The 26,914-nt window shown below is 37.6% G+C and overlaps 1 protein-coding gene across 3 annotated transcripts; it reads right to left on the reverse strand.

Annotated features, from left to right (window-relative positions):
* Positions 1-215: 215 nt before the first annotated feature.
* RLIM (ring finger protein, LIM domain interacting) lies at positions 216-22,571 on the reverse strand. Of its 3 annotated transcripts, XM_080795443.1 has the most exons (5): positions 22,374-22,571; positions 20,497-20,560; positions 6,180-6,372; positions 5,188-5,271; positions 216-3,887 (listed from the first exon to the last, which is right to left on the reverse strand). In XM_080795443.1, exons 3-5 carry the CDS (start codon positions 6,346-6,348, stop codon positions 2,269-2,271), a joined length of 1,872 nt encoding a protein of 623 aa, XP_080651569.1. In that variant the 5' UTR covers positions 6,349-6,372; positions 20,497-20,560; positions 22,374-22,571; the 3' UTR covers positions 216-2,268. The 3 variants fall into 3 exon arrangements, with proteins under 3 accessions (XP_080651569.1, XP_080651568.1, XP_080651570.1); XM_080795442.1 differs by lacking the exon at positions 20,497-20,560 and having other exon boundaries at positions 22,374-22,560; XM_080795444.1 differs by lacking the exons at positions 20,497-20,560; positions 22,374-22,571 and adding an exon at positions 15,674-15,803.
* Positions 22,572-26,914: the final 4,343 nt, after the last annotated feature.

Consider the following 26,914-nt stretch of genomic DNA (forward strand, 5'->3'; position numbering starts at 1 on the left):
TTTATGCTTAGAATGTGCTGCAGTTGTTTTTCAACTATTTAAAATGAACACCCTTATAATGGGACGTTTTATACCAAGAGGAAAATGGGTTTTTAGCCAATCAGGACTACCCTGCAGATCTGAAAAATCGTAGATTACACCCTTAGGAAAGGAGACAAGGAGGCTCACAAATATAAAGGAATCCTGACTTTTACATGGACAATTTTTTTAAAAAGATAAAATGTATTACATAAGCGCCATAAACAGTGAAATATGCTTATATTAAAAAAAATAAGTGAAGCTTTGTTTGGACATTATTTCCTTGCAAGAGCAGTACATATCCTTAGTAAACAACTACCATATTTACAAGTTAATCTCCTTGATACTTAGGTAGGAGTGAAAGCCAGAGGAAAACATGAAAGAATGAGCTTTGAAATAACCTTTACAGCTAAGTTGATAACAGTTAAGGTAGCCAGATAATTCCTGAAGCAGACCTGTTTATCTTGTACAGTATCTGACTATGCATGGGTAGTTTTCACTTTAAAGACCAAGGATGTGTGCAATTCCTCTTTGGGTCCACTATCTTCTCCCAGATAAACAAGTCCTCCACATTCAGACTAATCCTAACCCCAACTGGCCTCAAAAGAGAAATTCAGCATGAGTACACTGGGGTTCTTCACAAACCTAGTCTCATTAACTAAGGAAACAACACAAAACGCATGTCCCGTAGATTGTGAATCAGCAGCCTCATCTTCAAATATGGGCAGCACAATTAAAATGTGAATCTCAAATGACCCAACACGATTCATTTTCAACAAAGGATGAACATCCCTTAATTCTTCAATTGGCCTTTAAATGTGAGATGTTAGGTCTGTGTTAGAGTAATGAAGTATTAACAAGTGTGCACTGGTACCTTAAATGACAAATCTCGAAAAGAACGCAAATTTGACACTTTCCTATTAGTACACACATCTGTACCAACTTCAATTCTTATGCTAAAAGTGGTTTATAGTCTCTTTCCTCCACCTTCCCTTCTTCCTTTTCTGAGGAGCAGACTTGTGAAAATATCAATTTAACTTGTGCTAGGTGGTAGTGGTTTGTTTCTTGTTTTTAACCAAAACTCTACCAAATTTGTTAATCTACTTCATCAGCTCAAGCAGAATACTGTGTTGAGGACCTCACCATATGAAACCAGTTCCCGTCTGTATGATTACTGTCTTCATAAAAATTTTATATTCTTCAGAGCAGTTTTCTTTACTCCTCCCATCTTTCATTTCCCGCCTAAATCCAAGTTAAAATACCAAGTTTCTATTGGTAATGCAGCTCAATTCTGCACACTGTCCTTTCCTTTGCATGTCACAGTAGCTGTTCACATACATTAAATACTAGATATGTTCTGCTCTTGACATCTACACACTTAGAAAAGCAGCTTTGTACTTTGGGGTGTGTGTGTGGGTGTGTGTGTGTGTGCATGTGTGTGTTTTACTATCTTGGCTCACAAAAAGCAGTTTTTTTCATTTCTAAGCATGGTACTTTACAATTTTTAATGCATTAATACAACAGTGCATTGGAAAAGTACTGAGCCTCTACAAAATAGCTTTACATTTTTAAACAAATGAATGTGATTTTTCACTTACACAAGCATAGGCTTTTTTTTTTAATATTTCCACAAGATAAATATCTCAATTAAACTATAAGCTCACTCTACAGTGTGCCACAGTGATGGGCTTAGGAGACAGTTATACACTTAGAAGATCCTAACCTTAGTGTTATTTACACTGATGTCCAATATCACCTCATCTGAAAGGTGAACTAATGATATTCAGCATTTAGCTGAATTTGTGCCAACTAATAACTGGGAATGGTATAGCTTTAAGCAATCACTTATGAAACATGTACTGTAACTTAGTCTAAACTGGCAGTTTCCTTTGCCCCTCTCCTATGGTGTGGGAAATGTTAAAGATCAACGTGAAACGGATAAAGAGCCATTGCTAAGGCAGATCTTTAAAGATAACAAAGGAGAAACTGATAAGCATATATGACAAATCATCAGTAATATCAATTACTGGTACTGAAATCAGATTTTTATGTCCTAAAACATTGCTTTTTAAATATTTCCTTTTATTCTGGAACAGAAACTGGAAAAAGGACAATGATTCACTCAGAAAGCAATGACTCAATTCAGGTTGCTACTTTACATTTAAGCACCACTCAAAAAGTGGGCAGAAAGCAAGTGATCCTGTTTGCCCATCACTATACCAGCTACATAGCTGAGAGTTCAGAACTTAATTACACAACGCTTTCTCTGTTACCAGAAGCTAAGACTGCTCTGCGACAAATAGGACAGGTAGAATTCTCAGATAACCAGCGATCGATGCAGTGGACATGGTACTCATGGGAACAAGGTAGTTTACGAAGTTTGTTGCCTTCTGTGTATTCTGTAATGCAAACACTACAGGTTTTTAATGCATCGTTTTCACCAAAACTTCTCATTGCCAAGTTGTCAATCTGTTCTTTGGTGAGTCCTCTAGGTTGGTCATCATCATCCTCATTTAAGAGGAAAAACTGAGCCAGACTAAGGAAGGGCAAAGAGCCACTTTCATCAAATGTTACCGGGGCCCTGTGTCGACCCTCTCGTCTGGCACCTGATGAGCCTGATGATGAGCTTCCTTCATTACTGCCTTCAAACACCTCTGAGCTAGTCTCTGAACTTTCACCACTGGAACTGGAACTAGGACTGGAACTAGAACTAGAACTGGAACTGGAACTGGAACTGGAACTTGAACTGGAACCAGAACTGCTACTACCACCAGAACCCCCTCTTCCATTCCGTGACTCTGCCCTTTCCACATTTCGACTTGAGACTGAGCCACTGGGCTCGGAATCACTATCACTGTACATAAAGTAGCTTAACTCACCAAAACCTGTCATTATCTGCCTTAACATGGTCTGAATTGCAACAGATGTAGTCTCACTTAAACCAGTATTTAAGATTCTACGAATTGGAATTCTGATGGTACTGACATAGGTTCTCACACCTGCCCGTTCGGAACGTGAAAATGTACGCCTAAAACCTCCTCGTTCACTTTCGTAAGTGACAGTATTGTTTGGCGTTTGAGACCTTGACCGAGTTCTGCTAGCTATGCTATCTCTCTGCCGGTATTCTCCAGGACGAACTCTTCTTACTTGCAGATCAAGGACTATGGTTGGAGGTCTCTGTCCTGATCCTGCAGATTCACCACTGCTGGTTGTGTCTGAAGAACCTGCTCCTTGTGAGGCATTTCTTGTTCCAGAAGCTGCAAAAAGACCTCTACTTAGCAAATCAGGTCCACTTATTTGCTGTCTCAATGTCACATGGTGTCGGGTTCTAGAGCTTCCCTCAGTCTCATTTACCAAAGGATGCTCAAAAGTCTGAGATGAGATACTATGATGAGATCTCCGTGGAATTTCACTCATTGGATGCAGAGGTGACCTACTTCTTTCAGCTCTCGCTCGGGTTCTCCGATGGTCTGGGCTCCTGCTTCTTGCCCGTCTCTGACCTCTGGTAGGTGCAACTTCTCCCGTTAATGCCTCAGTTGAATTTCGTTCTGATCTAGATGGCCTTGCAGATGTTGATTCAGATCGTGGATTTTCCACTTGCCTTTGGCTGCTGTTGTCTGTATTTTCTCCACCAGAACGTCTTGCAGATGGCTCATTTTCATTCTCTGGATTTTGGCTCCCATTATTACGGTTAACATTGATCTCTAAACTGAATCTGAAATCACCACTGTTTGGATTAGTCCGGCTCACTGCTCTCCAAGATTGGTTTCCTCTTTGACCACTTCTTGTTGTATTTCCAGTTTGTCTGACGGAGTTAAGCCAGTCTATTATAGAGTCACCATTGGACACATCATCTGAAGAGTCTCCACCTGTTTTTAAAACAGGGAGGGGAGAGGAAGAAAAAGGAACTACTAAAATTAGGACAATCATGTAATAGTGCTCTGAAACTGTTAAAAAACAACAAAAATTCTGAACAGACCTCACATTTAAAGATTTTTGTGAACTACACTACACAGATTTGCAAGTAAAGGCAGGAATGTTTCAATTCCATTTTGAAAAAGCAAGCAAATCCTAGAGAAATTCAGAGGAAGTTTTTTTAAAAGGTATTCTAGAGGAAGTCTATTTTCAGAACTTTATCATATACAAAGCCTAGGAGACCACCGTGGACAGTCAGAAGACATTTTTCAGTCCACTGTCAAAACATTAACCAAACAAGGTAAACATTAGTTAGGCTACAGGGCTAGTATTTTTGTTCAAGTCACGTTTTTTCACATTTTCGTTAGTCTACAACATTTCCTCTAGGATCTTGACTTAAGTGCCTTTGATAATACAGGACTTTTAAAATACAAGACTACTGCAGCCACTGCAAAAATATAAACAGGGTCTACTGGTTCCAAAGTATTTCAGGAAATCTTCGTATTACCAAGATTTTAAATTAACATGAAACTGGAGACCAGATAAAAAATGAATAGTCTGAACCTAGCACGGTGCATATAATGGCATGCTCCAGAACCAAACTGTTATTATAGCCTCTATGTCAGACAGTCAAATTCCCTACAATCCTACTTAAAATTAAAAGCAGGGTTTCTCAACAGTGACACTATTTCCATTTTGAGCCAGATAATTCTCTGTTGTGGGGGCTGTGCTGCTATGAATTTTAGGATGTTAGGATGTTTGGCAGGATCCCTGGCCTCCACCCACTAGATGCTCGTAGCAAACCCCGAGCTGTGACAATAGCCAAAAATGTCTCCAGACATTGCCAGCGTCTCCTAGGCGGGGGTGGGGTGGGGATATAACCCATTGAGAGCCACCAGGTTAGAGAATACAGCATTTCTTTCCACTGGTGGAGAATGCACATGTTTGTAAGGAAGAAGTAATTTGGTAGGTGGGAGGAAATTTCAGCGGAGGTGCAAAATCAAGAAAATAACCAGCACATTTAAATAGGCCATTTCTCACTATGTCTCAATTAAATACAAACCCAAAGGTGAAGCAGAAAAAAAAAAACATTTTGACATTCTCACCAAATACCAAGAAAATGCCAGTTCCCTTTTTGTTAACAGTTCCTTAGTACTAAATTAATCCGTGCTGTTTCTGGATAATCTTCTGCTGACCTTTCCTGGAGTTCCTTATCTGTTCCATCCTCTACCCAACCCCCAAGGCAAAATATACCTCTGTTTTCATCTGAGTTTTGTGGTGGTGGGCCCTCTTTAATTTGTTGTAGTCTTCTCAGCAACTCTTCCTCAGTACTTTCACCTGAAAATAGTTTAGAAACGTGTGCCAAATTACAAATAAAAACGGAGATGAAAACCAAGGAGTAGAAATGAGGGTAAAATTTACTTCTTTGGGGGCATGACATGGCAATTTATGCAAGTTTCTTTCCAGTTCACTTAATGCTTTTGCATGCGATTTCTCATTCTTTCAAATTGTAACTCTGGGAGGTAGATATCATCTGCATTTTAAAACAAGGAAACTGAGACTAAGTGAGAGACTGCTGTATTAATAAATGGCAGGGCCAGAATACCAACTCAGGCATTCTGATTCAAGTCTGGTACTGTTGGCTAAAAATGCACTCCCCCTCTTCTAAAAGTCATGCTAACACCTTACTTTTCAAAATTTAAACAATAACGCAAAGGTTAGAATTAAATAGAAATGAGGAGCACCAGAGATCATGAACCTTAATTAGGATCAAATGAGACCTAACTGGGCAAAAGATAATAACCAAACACAACGTTCTGAATTGACAAATTTACCCAAGGACAGCTTTGGAGGACTACAACTGGAACATAATCTGGGAATCAGAGATGACCCCCCCCCCCAAAAAAAACTTGTCCTAGGAATCAACATTCTCATTAGCTCTTCCACATTTAAATTTATCTCTAGTAAACTAAATGAAGCTAGTTAAAACAAAAATATTGTTCAGTTCCACTTTTTCAGTCAGCTCACTATAAATTCATATGTAAATCATAACTAAAAGATGTCATATAGGATAATTCCAAATAGGAGTGAACAGAATGAGGCAGTAAGTACAGAAATAAATGTCATTGTGCATCCCCTGTATTAAAATGACACTTCATAACGGCTGAAGAGACAGATTTTTAAAACAAGTTAAAAAAAAAAAAAGACCAGCAATTTACATACATAAATCTTTACACATCGCATACCTGGGGTGCCTAGCAAATTGTTATCCCTCATAAGTCTATAATCTTCTTCACTCAGGTTATTTACAAATTGATAGAAAGCTTCTTCCCGATCCAATCGGTCCATCTGACTTCTGCGCTGTGCTGCAGACTGATCACCACTTCCTTTATCGTTAGAATCTGAGCTTTCCATCTTGATGAACAAGTGGAAAATAATCTAAAAGGAGAAAGGAGATGAATCTTGAAAACAAAAGTTAGCATGTGTTCTGTAGAACACTTTTAATTATGTGAAAATCCAGAATGCAGGTCAAGATGTGAATTTTAAGACCTCATATGAATAAAATTTCATAGAAGAAAAACTCCTGAAAAAGCCCTGTTATGTTAGGAAAAAAGGAGGTCAGGAATTAGCAAGCTATGGACCATGGGCCAAAATCAGCCCTGGTGCCTGTATTTTCCTTGAGATCTAAGAATGATTTTTTTTACACTTTTAAAGACTGCTTTTTGCTTTTTTGTTTTTTTACAAAAGGGAGATGATGTTTTGTGATATCTAAAAAGTACATGAAATTCAAATTTCAGTGTTCACCAAGTTTTATTACAATACAGTCATACAGCTTCACTTACATATTGTCTGTGACTGCTGTTCTGCCCCAATGGCAGAGCCAAGTAGACGTGAGAGACCGAACGTGGCCCCCCCGCTGCTTTGCACTGGTGATGATCTGTGCCTTCTAAGCTGCAGTGATGCAACCTGACAGCATTTCAAGTGCCATGCATATCACCATACTGTGACATTTTAAGAAATCACCAATGTGTTCTCATTTCAAATGAAGTAAAAGTACACTTTGAATGTGACCCTCAAAGGCATAGTAGGGTATGGGTTATTTTGTTGTGAGATGAACAGACTGAATTCATTATGCAATGGCACTACTTAACTGTACTAAAAGAAAATACACGTTTATACTATCAGACCAAGCATTCATCACTATGTTCTCAACTCACAGCTAAAGCTGTTGTCTGAAAAACTGGAAAATTTAAAACTAAGTATCTCATCACCAAATATTTTCTCGCAAGAATAAAAAACAAGGCTTCAACCACAGTAAGCCTCCAAGTAGCTTGTTAGCTAAGCAAAAAAAGCTGTATTATTGATGGTGAGTTAATTAAACTGTGCTTGATTTCAGAAGCTAGAGAAATGTGTCCAGAGAAAGATGTTTAAGATTATTAGCTTTTTGGTGAGTAGAGTTGCTCAAAAATTCAAGGATACTCGGATGTCATAATCAATTGAAAAATGAGACAGCAAATGATTCTGAGTGGTTTTTCTTGGGCCTTGATGAGTTGACAAATGTAATTGATACTATTCAGCTGTTTATTCAAGGAGTCAAGTGTTTATTACTCAAGTAGTTTGAAGTAACTACAGAGGTAGCCTCTACAAATAGTCTGCTTGGAGCAACTACAGGTAATATTTTAACAAAGTTGAGAAAACACTAAGCACAGTTTGAAGTGGAATCTGCTAAGATGTATTACAACTGAAATGGTGGTACATGTATGTGTAGAGCAGAAAAGACAAGTTGGACAAATTTCTGAAGCCTGTGAAAATGTAAAGTGCTTCGAGTCTATGGGTATTCCTTATATTATTCATCAGCAGGTAGCACGTAGAAACTATTTGAATCTATTATATTGCTGAACTAGCAGTGTTAATGGTGAACTTCATTATTGTGAACTTTACCATCACCAGCTCTCTGAATTTTTTGTCAGAAAAAGAAGGTGAATACCCTAACTTGCCCTACTACTTGTTAACAGTGCTGACATGCAAAACTGACTAAAATCATTTCAGCAACAACTGACACTGGAATCATGTCAAACAAGATGCTTCATGCACGTCTTATGCTATCAAAGAAACGAGAGCTCTGTTCCCATACAAATTTGTAGCAGATTTATTTTCTAAGCATGAATTACAGTTCCAGAAGGACTTTTCTGGACCTCATTGCAAGTACAAAGAACACTTCCTTATTTCAAAATCCATTTAACTGTCTATCTGAGGAGCTTCCACCTAACCTTCAACTGAAAGTGACAGACAACTCTGCTGTGTAATGATATGCTAAAAGGTAAGTATCAAATGAATTCTATAAATGCCTTCTCTAAGGGATAAAGACACTTCATTAATTTATGCTTGTGGACTGATTAGACAGCAATATAGGCATACTTTGTTTTGTTGCACTTCACAGACACTGTGTTTTTTAATAAATTGAAAGGTTTGTGACAACCTGGCGTGGAGCAAATCTGCTGGTGCTATTTCTGTAGCAGCATTAGCTCACTTCCTATCTCTGCCTCCCATTTTGGTTAATTCTTGCAGTATTTCCAACTTTTCATCATTATTATATTTGTTATGGTGATCTGTGATCAGCAATCTTTAATGCTGGAATTGTTTTGGGGTGCAATGCCCCATACCAATACAGGACTGCAAAGTTAACAGATAAATGTGTGTGTTTTGACTGCACGAACAACCACCTGTTCCCCCGACTCCCCCTGTTTTCTTGGGCTTCCCTATTCCCTGAGACACAATACTGAAATTAGGCCAATTAATAAGCCTACAATGGCCTTTAAGTGTACACATGAAAAGTCACACAGCTCTCACTTTAAATCAAAACCTAGAAATGATCAAGCTCAGTGAGGAAGCCATGTTAAAAGCCATGATAAGCCATAAGCTAGGCCTCTTGTGCCAAACAGGCAAATTGTGGATGCAAAGGAAAAGTTCTTGAAGGAAATGAAAATTATAATTCACTCCAGTGAATAGATGAATGGTAAGAAAGTTCAACAGCCTTTTTGCTGATACGGAGAAAGTTTTAGTCATCTGGACAAAAGATCAAGCCAGCTCCAACATTCCCTTAAGCCAAAGCCTAATCCAGAGCAAGGCCCTAACTCTCCTCAACTCTGTGAAGGCTGAGAGACAAGGAGGCTGCACAAGAAAAGTCTGAAGGTGGTTCACGAGGTTTAAGGAAAGAAGTTATCTCCGTAACAAAGAAATGCAAGGTGAAAGGGCAAGTGCTGATACAGAACATGCAGCCAATGTCGAGGCAAGAATCTCTACCAGCAAAGATTACTGCTCACTGAAAGCTCAGGGGATGGTTAGCACTTTTTAGCAATAAAGCATTTTTAAATTAAGCTAAGCATTGTTTTTTAGGCATAATGCTACTGCACACTTAACAGACTACAGTACAGTGTAAACATAACTTTTACATGCTCTGGGAAACCAAAAAATTCATTTGACTTGTTGTGTTGTAATATTTGCTTGATTATGTTAGTCTGGGACTGAACCTGCAGTATCTCCAAGGTTTTCTTGTACCTGTATGTGTGAAGACATTATAAAAAACAAAATATGGAAAATCTCACTTCAAGTCAGTAACACTAGATGAGTGAACATCTGCCAGTAATTTTAATGAGTACTAATTATGCAAAATGTTATCCCTCCAAAAAAGAATGCCATTCTTCACGTTATTATACCTGTATTACAAAAGCACTAATCCATTATTATTACTATTACCTTTCAAGTTTTATCAAGAAAAATTTTGTAGAAATTTGGGCTTCTCTCCCTATCTAAATAACTATGTAATATGCTCAATTTTGCTTTTTAATCAGCAAAGCAAAAGAACAAATCACTACCTGGCTTTTCTATTACTCTCCATTAACCATTCCAGTGATGAAGAGTGGTAGTAAGCAATCTAAAATAAGACTCCAAACAAAAACTTTCATCCTCTAGTTCTTTTCCTTCCAACCCCAGACTGACCTTAAGTTCACACTGGAAAAAATAAAAGTTAAGTCCACAAACATACGAAAATCTGATTTGTGAAAGAGGTAATCCATATTGATACTAAGATTTAATCCCACACACAACACATAAAGTATCTGGATATTCCAAATTCAACTAAAGGGAAAAATAAAAACAAACCCTCTTTCAGATAGTAAAAAAACAAAAGACAAAAAGCTTCTCTAACCGTCTGGTTTCTTTTATAACCTGAAACTTTAAGAAAATTGGAAATCAAAAGCTTGAAGTTATATAGGCCAGGAAATGAAAACAAACAAAGGAAGCCAAACTTTCCATATGTAGCTAAGGAATACAATTTGGTATTGGGAACAGTAAGCAGCTAACTTAAAATACAGAAAAGCTCTAAGGAAAAAGAAACTACAGCCATAATTTTGCATACCAAATAAAAGCACCAGTAACATTTGCTAATATTCTGAAGCATTTAATATTGTGAAAGTTAACAACATGAAAGTTAGGACAATGTCCACTTGTGAATGATCAGTAAATAGTTCTAAAAATAAATCATAATTTTTTTGAGAGAGAGCAAGCATGTGTTGGGGGGAAAGGGAGAGAGGGAGAGAAAGAATCTTAAGCAGGCTCCATCGCATGATCCTGAGTCCATGACCTGAGCCGAAATCAAGAGCCGGACACTTAACCAACTGAGCCACCCAGGTGCCCTAAAAATAATTTATAAAAAAGTACAACTCCGGGGCACCTGGGTAGCTCAGTGGGTTAAAGCCCCTGCCTTCGGCTCAGGTCATGATCTAAGGGTCCTGGGATAGAGCCCCACATCGGGCTTTCTGCTTAGCAGGGAGCCTGCTTCCTCCTCTCTCTCTCTGCCTGCCTCTCTACCTACTTGTAATCTCTGTCTGTCAAATAAATAAATAAATAAATCTTTAAAAAAAAAAAAAAGTACAACTCCATAGGGTTGAAAGGCTTTCAAAACATAAATCTTCAAAGAAGACAAAAATGTCTGTTAAGTGCTGACATTTGAAGGACATGAACCAAAGATAACAGAAAACATACATACTAAGTACTGTTTTAAGAATGGCAAAGTCTTAAGAACAGTGTCAAGGAGGTTAAAGCCCATGTGGAACAGAAACTTGCAAAAATATGGGAGATTTTAAAAATGGCTTTGAAAAATATAATAATAATAAAAGGAAAAAAAGAAAAATATATTCTGAAATAAGAAAGGGGTCTTGTATTGGGGGGATGGAAATGGTATACTAACAGAAGATGAAAAGTAGAGGCACTCAATTTCAGTTTTGTTTCCATTTTATTTAATGAGGAGAAATCACCTTTCAACTGGAAAGAGAGGAAAAACAAACTTCTCAAAGAGAGAATCAAAACCCCAAACTGCAAAACTTCTAATGATAACCTCTGAGAAATCAGAGCACAGGAGCAATGTTAAAAATACTAGATTTTAGAAATGATCAAATCTTCAAATAAAGCGAAGTCTATAAACTGTAGCACAGCAAAATCTGACAATAAACCTAGGAAAATTCTGCAATAGACTATCAGATATACCGCAAACATGTAGAAGAAAATGTATTCATCAGAAGTGGGGTTCACTGCCAAATTAATCTCATCTGCTTGACAGAGGGATGGTTCTCAACCTTGGCTTACACATTAGAGTCACCTGGAAAACCTCTGGGGTTGGCCAGACAGCAGTATTTTTTAAAAATTCCACAGGTGGGGCACCTGGGTGGCTTAGTGGGTTAAAACCTCTGCCTTCAGCTCAGGTCATGATCCCAGGGTCCTGGGATCAAGCCCCACATTGGGCTCTCTGCTCAGCAGGGAGCCTGCTTCCCTCCCTCTCTGCCTACTTGTGATCTCTGTCAAATAAATAAAATAAAATCTTAAAAAAAATGACACCTTTAAAAACAAATTCCACAGGTAATTCTGTTGGGAAGTTAGGGTTGAGAACCTCTTTGACAGGAACGTGTGACGATAACACTGCTGACTAGTTTGGCTTGATTTCTGTAGAGTGTGAGGAGATTATATATCCTTAAATGTCAGAGAAATGGAGGCTAGATCAGCGTTTCTCTAACTTCAGCATACAAACGAATCAACTGGCAATCTTGTTAAAATGCAGATTCTGATTCCGTATATTTGAGATGGGGCCTGAGAACCTGCATTATAAATAATCTTCCAAGGGCTGCTGATCCTAGAATCACAGCTGAGTAGCAAAGAGTCTGAAGACAATACAGTTTAACAGATTCACAGCTGTCAAATACCACCCTCAAAGGTTATAGAGCAATGTTAACCTGCAAACAGTACTGTCTTTAGCATTTAAAAGAGAGCCATGTCAGACATGCTAACCAAATCTCAGCAATTTAAAGCTGGGAGTTAGTAATGAAGATGTATGCATATGATAAATAATATTCTGAATTCTCAGTGGATTGTGAGGATGAGCTGAAATCAACAAAAAGATGGTAAATACGCTATCCCGAACACTTTATGAAGAATTACCAGGCTGAAATAACCCATCTTAAGAGTACAGAGTAAGTGGAAAACCTACTCATGTGACAAAGGCAGTTCACATGAAGACGACCTGAAGGTTTTTAGTTAACAAAAAGCTCAATAAAAAGCCTGTTTGACCTGGCTAAGGAACCTAACAAAGACCCATACTGCTTTCACAGACCACAGTGTTCAAATAAAAATAGTAACAGACCCACTGCAACCTGTTGTTCAGATCTAGAGTGACCAAGATGATAAGACAGGTGACACCATAAAGGAAATGCTGAATTACCTGGAGATGTCTAGCCTGAAGACAAGCCAAAAAATGGGCACAATTATGAATGTCAAATATTTAGAGTAATAACATGAAAGAAAGAACCACAGAATCAAACTAGGGCCACTAGTTGAAGAACTATGGAAGCAGATAATTCTCCTAATCCTACGATCTAACGATTAAACTGTCCAAAAATGGAGACGCCACCAGCCTCCTGAAGCAAGCAAACTACCCATTCCCTGGAAATATTCAAGCACAGGCTGGATATTAAGAGGAGATTCCTTATTAGGTAGGAGTTTGAACCAAAAGACCCTTTGGACTAAAATGTCATTAAGGATGGGAAAGTCTCTTGGTTTTCTACTCTGCGCCTAGGATCCTATTAAGCTACGTATTCCAGCACCACAATTTTGCTGTAACACTTTGAAACAAGACCAATCCACTTACGTTGTTCTATCCCCACCCTCCAACACACTTGGTAATTTACTACCTTCACACTTCTACAAACCCTGTTCCCTCAGCCCCTTCTTAGTCTCTCCCCATTTCACTCACCCTTTAAGTTTCAATGAAATATTACCTCCTAAGAAGCTATTACAAGCTCAGATAGCAACTTTTCCATCCACCTCTTCACACAGGGTTTGTGCCACTCAGAGTGGCACTTTGTGCCTTACGTGGTTTTTTTTATTTTTGAAATAATATGAATCTTATTTACCCAACATAACCAAAGTATCATTTTGACATGTTATCAATATAAAAAAATTCGAGAGGACTTATTTTCTTTTTTTAAAATACTGAATCTTTGAAATGTGTATTTTATATTCACAGCACATCTCAAGTTGGATACTAAATTTTCAATGGTTAAAGTAAAATGTAGTCCTATCAAAACAGCAAAGTTGTATTTAATGAGAAAATATACACTGCTTCAGTTTTCATTTAACTTAGTTAAAATTCAAGAAAATCAAAAGTTCAGTTCCACAGTTATATCAGTGACATCTCTACCTTACAGTTTTGAAAACTAAAAGGTAGAGAAATCACACACATGGAAAGAATTTCAATGTGTTCCCAATATACTGTTCACAATCTATAAACCCACAACTTCTACATCCTCTTTAAGTTTTTCAAAAATAAAATAATGTTGAATACTCTACAAGTACACATGGAATAGATGATTCTTTCCTATGCTCACCAATCTTTAAGACTCATTCCTGACCTTTTAGAATTTCTATCATTTCCTACATGTTAAATAGAGATAAACAAAAACAAAAACACTATACCTCTATTCAAAACCCTACTGACACTGTGATTTTAGGAACCACTGAATCCTAAATAGCTCTTGCCCGGTGAGCTTAGAGGGTAGTTGATTCCATGCAAGAAGAATTTCTATCTTCATTTAATTTTATCTTCCAATTCAATATTTTTAACAATGAGACACACTCACAAAGTAACACATGATTGTCCAAATTACTATTACTTACACAATCACATCCTGCTACCCTTTCCCCCTCTCATACTTACATACCAGAGAAAATCAAGGGAAAGAATTTCCCCACATGACATCCCTGCAACATACTTATTTCAAAACTGTGAACAGACCAGCAAGGCTTCATTAAACAGAACACACAATATTTTGCTAAGGTATAGGTTTCCATTAAAAAAGCAGTTTGGTTTTTTTGTGGTTGATTAGGGGACAGGGAGAGAAAAATCTGATTTGCTCCCCTATATGTGCCTCCTTTCTGCCTTACTCTGCATTTCCCCTAGGCTGGGAATGGGGGTCAAGAGATTTCAGCACTGACAAGTGCTCTACCTCTACCCTTTGGGGACACTTAAGGGGTGAGTTATGGCTATAACACGTGCAGAGCTCCCCCGGACTAGAAGTAATTACATTTTGGCGGGGGGGGGGCCAGAATGTTAAGCAATACTTTCAAATGCCTTGTAAAATAATCTTACACACAGACAACCCCCTATCCCCACCCCTGAACTTAGTCTTATTATCTAAGTGGCACAAAATGAAAAAATATAGTAAATCTAAATCACAAGTTCAGCCGCTGGTAGATGTAATATCACACTGGTGAGTGAAAATGAACATTTTAATGGCTAAAGCATGCCAAAGATGCCAGGACACCATAATTCAAATGATCAAATACAGAACTCTCTCCATTCTGGTGTCAAACTTTAATAAAGAATTATGTTACCAAAATGTGTCTCTAGAGTCTACTCTATGGTGGACACTGTAATACATTTCCAGTTTAACTAGTAAAAGGAAAGAAGGATCCTCCCACACTCCCGGGCTCCTTCTATCATCATAAAAGAGAGAATCTTAAATCTACTTAGTTATCTTACTCTCAGATATAATATTCATGTGTGTAAGTCAGAAATTCTGGATTACGTGTATGATTAGCATCAGCCTCTTTTAAACTTAAATATGTCTATGAAAAGCTTACCAATAAAACAATTTAAGAGAATATGTAATTGTTAAATCACTTAGGTCTTCCCCTAGTTATAAACAATACCCTTTACCATATATTCATACAGCTCTTCCACTTATATTCCACTTAATCCTCACAACAATCCTGTGAAGTAGGAACATCACCTCAATTTTGCACCTAACAGACGTATAGAAGAAAAACTGATTTACCAAAGGCCATGTGGCTAGTCAGTGGAAAGAGCCAGTAATTAAATCCAGGTCTCCTAATTCCAAATCCAGTCAACTTTTCACATATGAACAACTGCGTCCCCATAATATTCCAAAACTATAGACTTTAAAACACATTCCTTCAATCCCAATAGGCATGTCTAAAGTAATCAACCTCACTATGAGATTTTTATACCATGTTCACTCTGGGTATGAAAACTTCTAAAACAAAGCTCCTTTTATAAGCAGTATGAACCAAGCAGGACTTATTTTAAAGTAAGTTAAGTTTTACTTATTTTAAAGTAAGTCAAGTTTTAGTATTTTTGTTTTAAAAACAAAAAATAGCATACTTTACTAACCTTATTTCTTTGAGAGTACTGTGTGCCAATATATCCAAATCCATTCCTGGAAACGAGCAGCCAAATTAGAAATTTTGCCAGTCATTTCAAAAACTACTCGTTTGGCCAATGAATGTGTGACTGTGTCAGGTAAATTCAACTCTAGGAGGACAAGCCAGCAAGAAAACCAAGCCTGGGGTTTATTCTGCAATCAGGGAATTTAAGACAGATTTTATTCACCTTGATTAAAGCACTGTTAGTGATCCCCATTTCTTCTACAGTCATTACCATATATTAGTATAAGTTATGCAGCTTACCATGTTTCTGACCACTGTTAAAAGTATTTCATTAACTCTCTTCAACCATGTACTCCAAACTTTAAAAAATGTAAATTTTGTTATATTAGGGTGAAAAGGGTTCTGGGATCAAGCCCTGCACTGGGTTCCTTGGTCAGTGGGGAGTCCGCTTTTCCCTCTGCCTGCTGCTCCCCCACTTGTGCTCTATCTTTGACAAATAAATAAATAAATTCTTAAAAAAACAAAACATGGTCCAGTACTAATGGGTCAGGAGACATGGTGCTAAGTACACACATATTATACTCAACAGACATACTGCATACTGCATCACAGTACCCAATGAAGACGACTGAAGGCACCAAAATATACTGTTAAAAGACTTTATAAAAATAAATTATGAAATTTATTTTTTATGAGATGTTTGTGTGAATATCTATTTAATAATAAGCTCCATCTATTAAGTCTGGAATAAATAATCTCTTCTTAAAAACAAAAAGGTATAGTGGAAGGGAGGAATCAAGGTAACCTAATATCAACTAACTACCAAAGCATCTTGAGCATTTTTACCTTTTGTGTTCATACAAGCTCCAAAACTCAACAGTGTTCTAAAGGAGAACAGGCCAATTAAAAAAATCATAGTATCAAAATAAAATAAAATAAAAATAAAATAAAAATGTGTCATACTGAAAAAGAACAAGTATCATTCTGCTTGCAACAGAGTTTCATGAAGAGAATAAATGAAAACTAATGACATACAATCCTTGTCACTAAAGATAGCTCAATAATACCACTGCCAAAATGAAAAATGCCTCATGCAGTTTTTAAAAAAGTCAAATCACAAAGAACCACTGAATTTGAGGTCAGGATATAAAGTACCACTGTATATGTAGTCACCAAAAAGTGTTGAGAATTCTTCACATGCAAAACGTTTAAAATTTTATTAGCATCTGTAACAAATAAAAATGATTAACAATCAAACAGCTTTTTATATCCTATCAGTAAAAGGATAAAAGTAAAAGGGGTGGAATTTAGTTCTGTGAAAAGGAAAATATAGAGGAGGTACTGGGTTCTAGTCCTGGCTGTAACATTAACCAGCTATGTAAATTTGCTCAATTCACTTAACCTCGTGTGCCTCAGTATCTTCATCAATATTAAGAGCACTGGAATAAAACCATCCATAAGGTATCTTCCAGTTCTAAGAATCTGGACTATGAATAAAATATAACCCAGGTCACATTACAGTAATAAGTCAAAAATAAAACTAAAGAAACAACATGAATAACTAGGATGTAAGCTTAAAAAGCTGCACTTTTCTCACCACCATTTCACGTATGCACTTCTATCTCCCTTTTGTGACTATCTTATATTTTTCAAAACAAATATAAAGCATTCCTCTCTAAAAAACATGACAGGGTTGATGTTTATTTCACTGCCTTTACCTACTGCATGATACCTGTCACCACCCACACGATTTGTTGGTTATTTCCAATATTGGCCTGTCAGAGGATGCTACCAAGACCTCTACTACTGTTGATACTATCACAGCAATACAAAATTATAAAACATTATCTGCATGGCAGTGTTACTTTAGCCTCATTTATATTCTTCTACCGTTACCACTTGAAAAGAATGGCAGGAAAAAAAAGGATTCAGAAATGTCCCTCATGTGTCTAATCTCTTGGCAGGAAGTCTACTGACTTGCAGCTCACAAATAGTTCTATTACAATCCTCAAAAACAGTTAAATCAAAAGATTATTAATACGAACGTCAACAAATCAGAGGACAGAGATCAAACCAAATGGTGCCAGTTCACAGGGACAAGTTAGTTAAAAAAGTAAATCATTGTGATGACATTTCTATTCATGCAAGTATTTTAGACAGTAAATTTAATCTTCGAATACCCGTTTCATGTTCTTTTTACTATTGAACTACATCACTAAATTAGACCTTGGTCTTATCCACACAAACTCAACTGTGCCTTCTCATTATTCCCAAGAAGTCAAAAAATGACTCAAAACCCCCAAAGGTTCATGTGTTTAAGAATAAAGTTATTAATGTAAAAAGTCACTGATTACTGGCAATTTTGGTAAGGTAGTATCTTAATTTAAGAACATGAGCTTTCCATCAAATATTAACTTTTTAGTAAGTGAAGCAAATTTTTAAAATTAAAAGAAAATACTACCTACACAAATGACTTATGTTATTTGAGGAAAACAATTTTGTGTTACAGAACCAAACATGCTGACAACTGTGCTTCCTGAACCAGTGTTCCTACACAGAAGTGATGACAAAAATGACCATATGTCCCCAGTTTGTCCAGAAGAGTAGCAATCTACACCTGTTGTCCCACAGTAATTATTAATACGGCCCTCTTTCACTCTCAAAAGCATTCCAGCATGGATAAATTAATATGGTCACCTTAGATGTAATTGACACTAATAGGAACTTTGGTCGATAAAAAAAAGAAAATTGTAATTAAGAGTTAATTTCTTTTTCCCTACAGTTAAGTGGAGAGTAGGAGGAAAGAGACCATTTTTCATTCTAAAGAAAGTTTAAAACATTGAATACAAAAATCTCCTTCCCCCTGCAAAGTGTCTTGTTCATCACCATGCAAATCTTATAAGAGCACCTCAATCTGTAGTCATGAAATTACTGCACAAGGTCTACAAATCTACATTTGTAGATTTGTCTATAAATATCTGTCTATAAATATATAGACAAACTGTCTATAAATATCTGTCTCACACGTATGTAGGTACTATTAGGACTATTGAAATTAAAGTCCTAGGTCAGAAAATCTACAACAAAAAGATCAACTATGTACTTCAGAAACAAAATCACAAATTCACAAGCATATGCCTGAACTATTCAAAACTGCCAAGATTTTCATATTTTAAAAAATTTCAATTGATGACTGGAAAAATGAACTGTTTGATTATCTGGGAAATTTCCATATTCAAGGGTGGCAAAAACAACGAAGGAAAAAACAGACGCAAAATAATTTCTTAAGCTGGTTATCAAAACGTCAATGGAGTATGTAAACTGGTATTTTTTTAAATTGATGGGCCATAAGGTTTTGGAAATCTCTGTGTTATAGAGATGATAAGGAAGTAGACTTACAAAGAAAACAAAACATGTCCCAGGCAGTGGCCCAAAATTCTAGCACCTTGCTGGTCTCGATCTGAGAAAGGACTTTTCACTTTCTAATTTGTTACCCACTCTATGGTAAATCAAGACAGAAGAGGCTGGTGAGTGATTTGCTCTATTTTGCAATCTACTAGGGCTATGCAGAAAGTAATATACACATTGTAATTCCATAGATACAGATGTCCCATTTGACCTACTGTATTATCTAAGTCCCTACAACATGTTCACTAACCTCAACGAATATATCCAACCAGCCTAACATTTCTAGATATCACTTCATTAAGCTTTTTCTTAAAACCATGTGTGGTTTTAAATTAAGTGTGTCAAATAATATCACAAGCAGTAATAGCTCAAACAGAAGCCATGACATAAAAAAGGGAAAAGTGTAATTGCTAAAAAAGTCTCTCCTGCATCATAAACCAGATTCTCTTTAAGTGGGAACAAAAGTTTTTGATACAACATAACCTGTAGATTTTTTTACTGCAATCTTTATTTTCTTTCCGTCTCCAATCTAATTAGAGAGCAATTAAGCCTAGAGGCATAAAAGTTTAGTGACTTCAGCATCAGAGACATCTGGGTTGAAATGGGGGCTCTACCGCTTATTAGCTATTTAATTGAGGACAAATTGCTTAACCTCTTTTGAGTCTCAGTTAACTCTGTAAAATAGTTAATATCCTCATGGGGCTTTGCTGTGAGGATTACAAAGTCATGCAAGTGAAGCACAGGACACAGCACATAAGCATTCAATACAAGTTAGCTTTGAATTTAGGCTAACTAACTCCATCCCAGTTTGCTTGGGGCAGTCTAGGTTTGCACCTGTTGTCCACCCACAATTATTAATAATGTCCCTTTTGCTCTTAAAAGCATCCTGGCTAAGGCAATAAATCATGTGGTTACCATAACAATGATGACAATGAAAAGAGTTAATATCAGAGTATTTTTTTTATCAATTATGACTTTCTGGATCTTGAAGGAAAAAAATGAACACCCAACAAAATAATGTAAGATTATATTCCTGTAAGATGTTCTATTGATATTCATTTAGTTATGCAATGAACATTTAAATGCTATTTATTTAGACCCATCCCACCCCAACAATGACTTAAGGCAGCAAATTTCCATTTTGTTCTTTCTGTTCTATACACGTACTGGTAAACTTCATACATTATTTTAGAAGGGGAAAATTTACAGATAAAACACTAGCGGAGTTCCAGCTATTCAGACACACTACCCTTTGAATCCCAATAAAAAATACCCACTCTTATTATGAAGAATGCCCAACACCAACAAACATGTATCAAATAAGCCCATCCAATTACAGGGCCTGCAAAACAGAATAAATATTTTTAAACATGCATTCTACACAAAAATCATCAGGAGACGCAACAAAAAATAAATTACCTGACTGTTATGACATAGTATTGTAATACAATAAACTGGATTTTAGTTTTCTTCACTCTCTGCTCTAGAAAAAAAAAGAATCCATTATTCTTCCTCTTTCATAAGATACACATTTTCTATGAAATAGACACATCCTAAAAAAACATCCTATATATTTTAAGTTACACACCCCATAACCCAAACTAATTTAATATTACTATTAGGATATTTGGGGAGATGGAGGTCAGAGGAAACCAGGAATCTTGTGTAAGATGTAAGATTTCCTTTAAAGGCTGAAAGCCAATCTACCTTTTAATATAAGCTTGCTTAAAATAGGCCTTTCCTTATCAGACCAGTAATATTTTCAGATTCTGATAGTTACTTTCAAGGACTTATCTGGCACATTACAGTAGCCTATGGCAGGAGCTAAAGTATGAGAAGATCACCAGGACATTAGGGCTAAAGAATGAAATATTTTTCAGTTTAACAGTCTCCTAAAACCATAGTTTAAAAATTATTTGGATTGGTCTTCCTGGGTGCTTTATTTTTATAATCTAGAAAGCTGATTTTGGGGGGGGGCAATAATTGTGCCTGCCTGGTCTCAGGTTATCCAGTATGGACATAATTTACCTAATAGGACGGTATGAGTAATTATGTCTTTAATTTCGAAGAATCAAATAAGTGATTCTAGTAGTAGAAACGACTAGTAGTCCATTTATTTCTTCCTCCCTTCAATCATCTAAAGCGACTGCAGTTAATTCTGATTCAGGAAATGCGGGCTCTTTATTTGCACCAAAAAATTATTGTGGGACCTTGCAAATGGTGGATGACAACCTGATATAAATGCTTCCTCTTGCCCCCAAACGAAAAGAATGACCTAAATAACAAGACCGCTAGGCCTCAGATTCCCGGACTAACCTGTGGAATAAGTATGGGGAAACTGTCTAGGGAAGGAACGTGGCTGTCTCCTCCATCTTGAAATTAATCAGCATAAGGCAAAAAGGGACTGAGTATTCAGGAAGCAGAAGCCCAACCGGTTAATACTAGTTACTAAAGCTATGGCGTACGTGGCAGGTACCGCCCGCAGAAGCCGAGACCCTTAGGCTTTTCTTTTTGAGGGGGGAGGGGTTGGGTTGTTGCCGGATTGAACGGAAATTAAGTTGAAAATCATTTGGCCCAGTTCCCACCCTTACCCAGGGAAAAACAACAAACACGCAATGGCTTTCCCCTGCCTTTTCGGGGGATCCTTGCAGTGATATCTGGCAAAGGATACGCCAGGGTTACTCGAGTAAGGGAGTAAACCACAGTTGCCCCAGATCCTCAGGGAAGATGTCATTGTGGCCCCAGGGGGCGCCTAATTTATAGTGCCCAGCAGAAGGGCTCAAAATGGGGTTTTGCAAATCCTGGGAAATCTAAAGGCCCAAGAGTTCCCAGCATCTGACTTAGAGCAGCCTGATTTTTTCCCCTTTTCCCAAATCCACGCCCGCCATATGAAAGGGGGATGGGGAGGCGAGGGAAGCCTCCGGAGAACCCAAGAGAAAAACCCAAGACGATCAAAGATTCTCACGCCCGAGGCCAACACTCAAAAATCGCCTCCCCCAAATTCTTAAGGCTGTGGAGCGCCCCGGCTTTAGCTCGCACCGCCACGGAGAGGAAGTACTACCCACCTCCTTCCCCTTCTTCAAGAGACTGTGACTATACACCCAACTAAAATGGCAGCGGCGACTACGCCACGGAGCCCCCCGCAGCAATCAGCGCCTGGGGTCCGGAGGCGGTACTGAGCGTCCGCCACGACACGACACTCAGGCCATTTTGAGAGAACGCGGCAGCCGCGGCTCCGCTGTCTTCCCCTTGCTCTCCATCCATTTCTCAAGAGGATTTCCCAAGGCTTCACTTACTCGGTTTTGGTGTCGGGTCCGACTCTGTCGGTTCGGCCGCCGCCGCCGCCGCCGAGGCTCCTGCGCGCCTCCCCTGCCGCTGCTCTCAAGCCCGCCTCCGATGAGTCGCTGGTTGAGACCCGCCTCTAGCCCAGCGCCTGCTCGGAGACGTTGCTCAGGCAGCCATTATCTTCCCCATTGTTACCAAGCAGCGACAGGAAACGACTGCCCACAACAGGAAGTGATGATGCAGCGTTCCGGCTCCGCAGCCCCACTCCCAGCCTATTAGCCAATCCCAGGCGATTCCTCGAAAAGGCTCGGCGGGAGGAAGAAGGGGGCAGCAGACGACGCGGCAAGGCGGGCGGCGGTCTGGAAAAGGAGCGCGGCTGTGACGCCCACCATGTGACAGGCCCCACCCTCCTCCGCCATTTTGAATTGTGGCGAGAAATTCGCGTTCTGGGCACTGTGGGAACCTGGGCTTTCCCGGTTCTGGAAACTGAAGACTGTCACCGCCTGACTGCTTGAAGCCTTTTTCAGAGAGCGCGAAGTGCGGTATTAGTCCAACCTGACGTCGATTCACACGCTTAATTCAGACTAGTTTGTACAGCATCTTACCTTTTATTCAACATACATTTATTGAGTGCCAACTGTATGTCAAGCATTGAAGATGTTGGGAATGCTGAGGAAATTAAAACGGACCAAAATCCCAGTTCTCATGCTTTATATTCTATTTTCTCATGGTTCTTCATACTCGGGAGAGGGGACAGTAATTACTATGTATTTGTATCTGTCTGGTGAAAAATACTAGGGAGAAAAAGCAGAGGAAAGGGGGTGGGGTGGGAGAGTGCCTGGTGGGGGCAAACGGGAATTACGATTTTGAAGAGTGGTCAGAGATGGCCTCTCTGAGATGGTAATTTTCTGAAACACTTGAAAAGGGTCGATGATTGTAAAAGGGTGAGAAAATCTGATAACATTGGAAGTTGTAAAAGGACAGTTACAGAAGGCCTTTCTTTGATGGTAATGCCTGAAGGAAGTTAGGAAACCAGCCACACAGCGTCCAACACCGGTTTTCGCAGTCGATTTAGAAAAACAACCTTACCCAAGTTTTTAGGGTGTTTTCCGTGTTTCTTTTCCCATTTTTTTCTGTTTTCTCTGTTTCCAGGTAGCACTCCAGTTACATGCTTTCTTACTTTTTCTTCCAACAAACCAAACTTGTTCCCACTTCTACAACTTTATATAGGCTAGAATATTTTCCCTTCATATCTTTGTTCTCAACAACCAAACCTCTTCTCAATTGTCATTTCCCCACAGGAGTCTCCCTAACCACGCTATCCTAAATAACAACTTCTCCAGCCCCTTATCTGCTTAATTTTCTTTAAAGTACTTAATCTGAAAGTATATTGTTTATTTGTTTACCCTACCCCTTAAGAGCAACAAACCTCATTGTTTTGTTTATTGTTATAACACCAGCGAACTCCTAGCAGATTATCAAATATTTTTAACAGTTAACATTTTATTGAATGATAATTACATGTCAGACACAAATCTAAATATCTTCAAAAGTGTTATAAACTAAGTATATTAGAATATTATACCCATTTTTTATATTTTATTTTATTTTTTCAGTGTTCCAAGATTCATTGTTTATGCATCACACCCAGTGCTCCATGCAGTAGTTGCCTTCCTTAATACCCACCACCGGACTATCACTATCAAATATTTTTTGAGAGAATGCACCCTCTCATGATGGCCATTTCATCAGCCTGAATATAAGTATTTCACTCCAAGCAGTTACAATAATATTCTCACACTTCCTGCTCATCTTCCCATCAGACTTGATATTGTCATTTTTTAACAGTATATATACATAATTTAGGTGCGGTGGCCCTACTCAGCTTTTGTCTTACATGATGTAGTCGTGTATCAGAACTTTTACTGAGAATGCGTAAAATGAATTCTTCAGTGGCCTGCAGGTGTTATTAAGCCCCATATTGAGCACTGGTAATAACATTAGCCACTCCTTTACATGTTCTTGAGGCAAACATGTCTTAATGTGAAAGTTACAATTATAAAGGAAGCAGGAGAAAATGTAAGTGAATATGTCTACATCCTTGGGGATGTGGAATGACTTTCTAAACATGACACAAAATTTTTAAAAGGAATTACTGTTAAATAAGACTTCATAAATAAAAGCTTCTGAATGTCAAAACACAAGGTTAGTGAAGCTAAAAGAGAAATGAAAAACTGAAAAAAATAATTTCAATATGACATATAAGAGCTAAGGGGTAATACTAGTCTATAATAAAATTAAAAGACAAATGACAAATTGGTAAAAATATTAAATATATGATAAACATATATGACAAATATCACAAGTCAATAAAGAGCTATTAAAATTGATTTTTTAAAAAGATAAACCCCCCTTATGCTAAGGACATAAATAAGCAATTCAAAAAAGGAGAAAACATTTCCTGATAAGCGTATGATAATAGGTTCAACCTCACTAGTAACTAGAAGTGAAAATAAAAACTAATTTTTTTTCCTCTTAGAATGCCAAATACTAAAAATTTGACAATATTAAGTGTTGATGAAGATCCTATGAAATAGGCACACCTGAATGTTACTGGTACAAATTGATATAACATGTTTTGGGCAACTTGGCAATGTATATCAAATGCCTCAATGTCCTGTTTGACCACTAAGTCCACGTACAGAAATTTAAGGAAAAGAAGTGAACACATTTGCAAAGACGCATGTAACAAGTATACAAAGATTTTGATCACAGTGAGGCTTATAATATTGAAATACTGAAAAATCAAGAAACTATTCAACAATAATTAGTGAAATATTTTACAGTACATCTACTTAATGGATTCCTACATCGCCATTAAAAATTAGGAGCTAGATCTGGAAATATGTTCAAGTTACGTTTTTAATGGAAAAAAAGCAATTTACAAAACAGCATGTGTGATTCTATTTATATATTAAAAATACGTGTAAATATGCATGGAAAAATTCTAGATGTGTACACACGCAAATAAAATATGAAGGGATGATTATTAGTCACCTTTCTTCTTTCCTCTGTTTGCATTGTCTTGAATATTTTACAATGTGCATGTATTACTTGATATTGGAAGAAGGGGCCATTTTCATTTTGAAAGAAAATTCTGTCTGAATCCGAAAAAGAAAAAAGAAAAAAAAACTATCTTCACATCCACCTGTTTTTTTCTATTCATCATTTAATTATACCCTTTCTCTCTTTCTTTTTTCTGTTCTTTTCTTTTTCTCTTCATCTCTTCCATGTATTCTTCCAGGATGGTTTATAAGCAAGGAACTGCTTACTTCCAATATTTTGGAAGTGACTTCTCAAAACAATTTATCCTGTGATGGCATTCAGTACCACCCTAGACCCCCAAGGAAACAACCACTGACTAATTTTCATTCAGCTTCTGGTCAGTCTAATTTCCCTCCCATGCACTTCTTACATATGTGTGATGTTCAAATGAATTTTACCCCTTCCTGGTGAGATGTCCTTTAGGAGGAAAAAAATAAAAGATTTCCCAGTCTTTCTTCGGTTCATTTATTCAATAAAATGTATAGATCATCTGCTATATACTGGTCACCTGGAATAGATCAGTAGACCAAAGACAGGAAGACCCTACCCTTGTGGCAAGACAGACATTGAACAAATACTTATAAATGTAATGAACAAAACGAAGGAGACTTGGGTACAATGGGAGGGGTATATAAAAGGAACATTTAACCTAGAGATGATGCCACTTTTAGCTGAGACCAGAGCTGAAGTAAGAATGCCAATTAGAGAGGGGGAAAAAGATTAAGGAGGAACCCTGGAAGAGGGAATGATCTGTACAGATGTCCTGGGGTGAGCAAATGGGGAGCTGAAAGACTATCTCATTTTCTTTAGCAAATCACTCTGTGTAGTTTTCTTCTTAGCATTCACCACACTGAAATTTATTTATCTTGTCTATTTGTTTATGTTGTTTACTGTTTGTATGTCTAGGTTTCTAGCCTGTCAGTCTTCCCACTGTTCTGTCCCCAGTGTTAAATTCCATAGGTACTGAAGCTTTGTCCCACTACTTCACCACTGTATATTCTGAGCCTAAGATATATAATAGACAATCAATATTTCTTGGATCAATCAAAGCATTAGCTTGTAGTTCATATTAGACATTTTGAATCTTAAGGGCAATGGGAAGTTGTTGGAGAGTTTTTAAAACATCATTTAAAAATTATCTGATAAAGTTTTTTTTTTTAAAGATCTTTATGACTACCATGTTCTTAAATTGCATTTTCTTTATAGTAGTTATACTTACTATTTTTTTAAGTAGGCTTCACGCCCAGCATGGGGCTTCATGAGGGCTGGAACTCACAACCATGAGATCAAGACCTAAGCCAAGATTAAGATTTGGACACTCAGTGGACGGTGCCACCCAGGAACACTGAGTATACTTACTACTTTAAGATTCAAAAATCCTTTATCTTTAGGAAGATCAACTGGTTTTGTTTTTTAAAAAATGACACCCATGAAATATCTATTTATT

The sequence above is a fragment of the Martes martes genome (assembly GCF_963455335.1).
Source record: "Martes martes genome assembly, chromosome: X".
NCBI classification, from domain to species: domain Eukaryota; kingdom Metazoa; phylum Chordata; class Mammalia; order Carnivora; family Mustelidae; genus Martes; species Martes martes.

Coding starts and splice junctions, on each gene's coding strand:
- RLIM (XM_080795443.1), bottom strand. CDS start 6,348: ATGGAAAGCTCAGATTCTAACGATAAAGGAAGTGGTGATCAGTCTGCA. Junction 5,272..6,179: donor CAATTTGCTAGGCACCCCAG/GTATGCGATGTG, acceptor AACTATTTTCAG/GTGAAAGTACTGAGGAAGAG. Junction 3,888..5,187: donor AAACTCAGATGAAAACAGAG/GTATATTTTGCC, acceptor TTTTAAAAACAG/GTGGAGACTCTTCAGATGAT.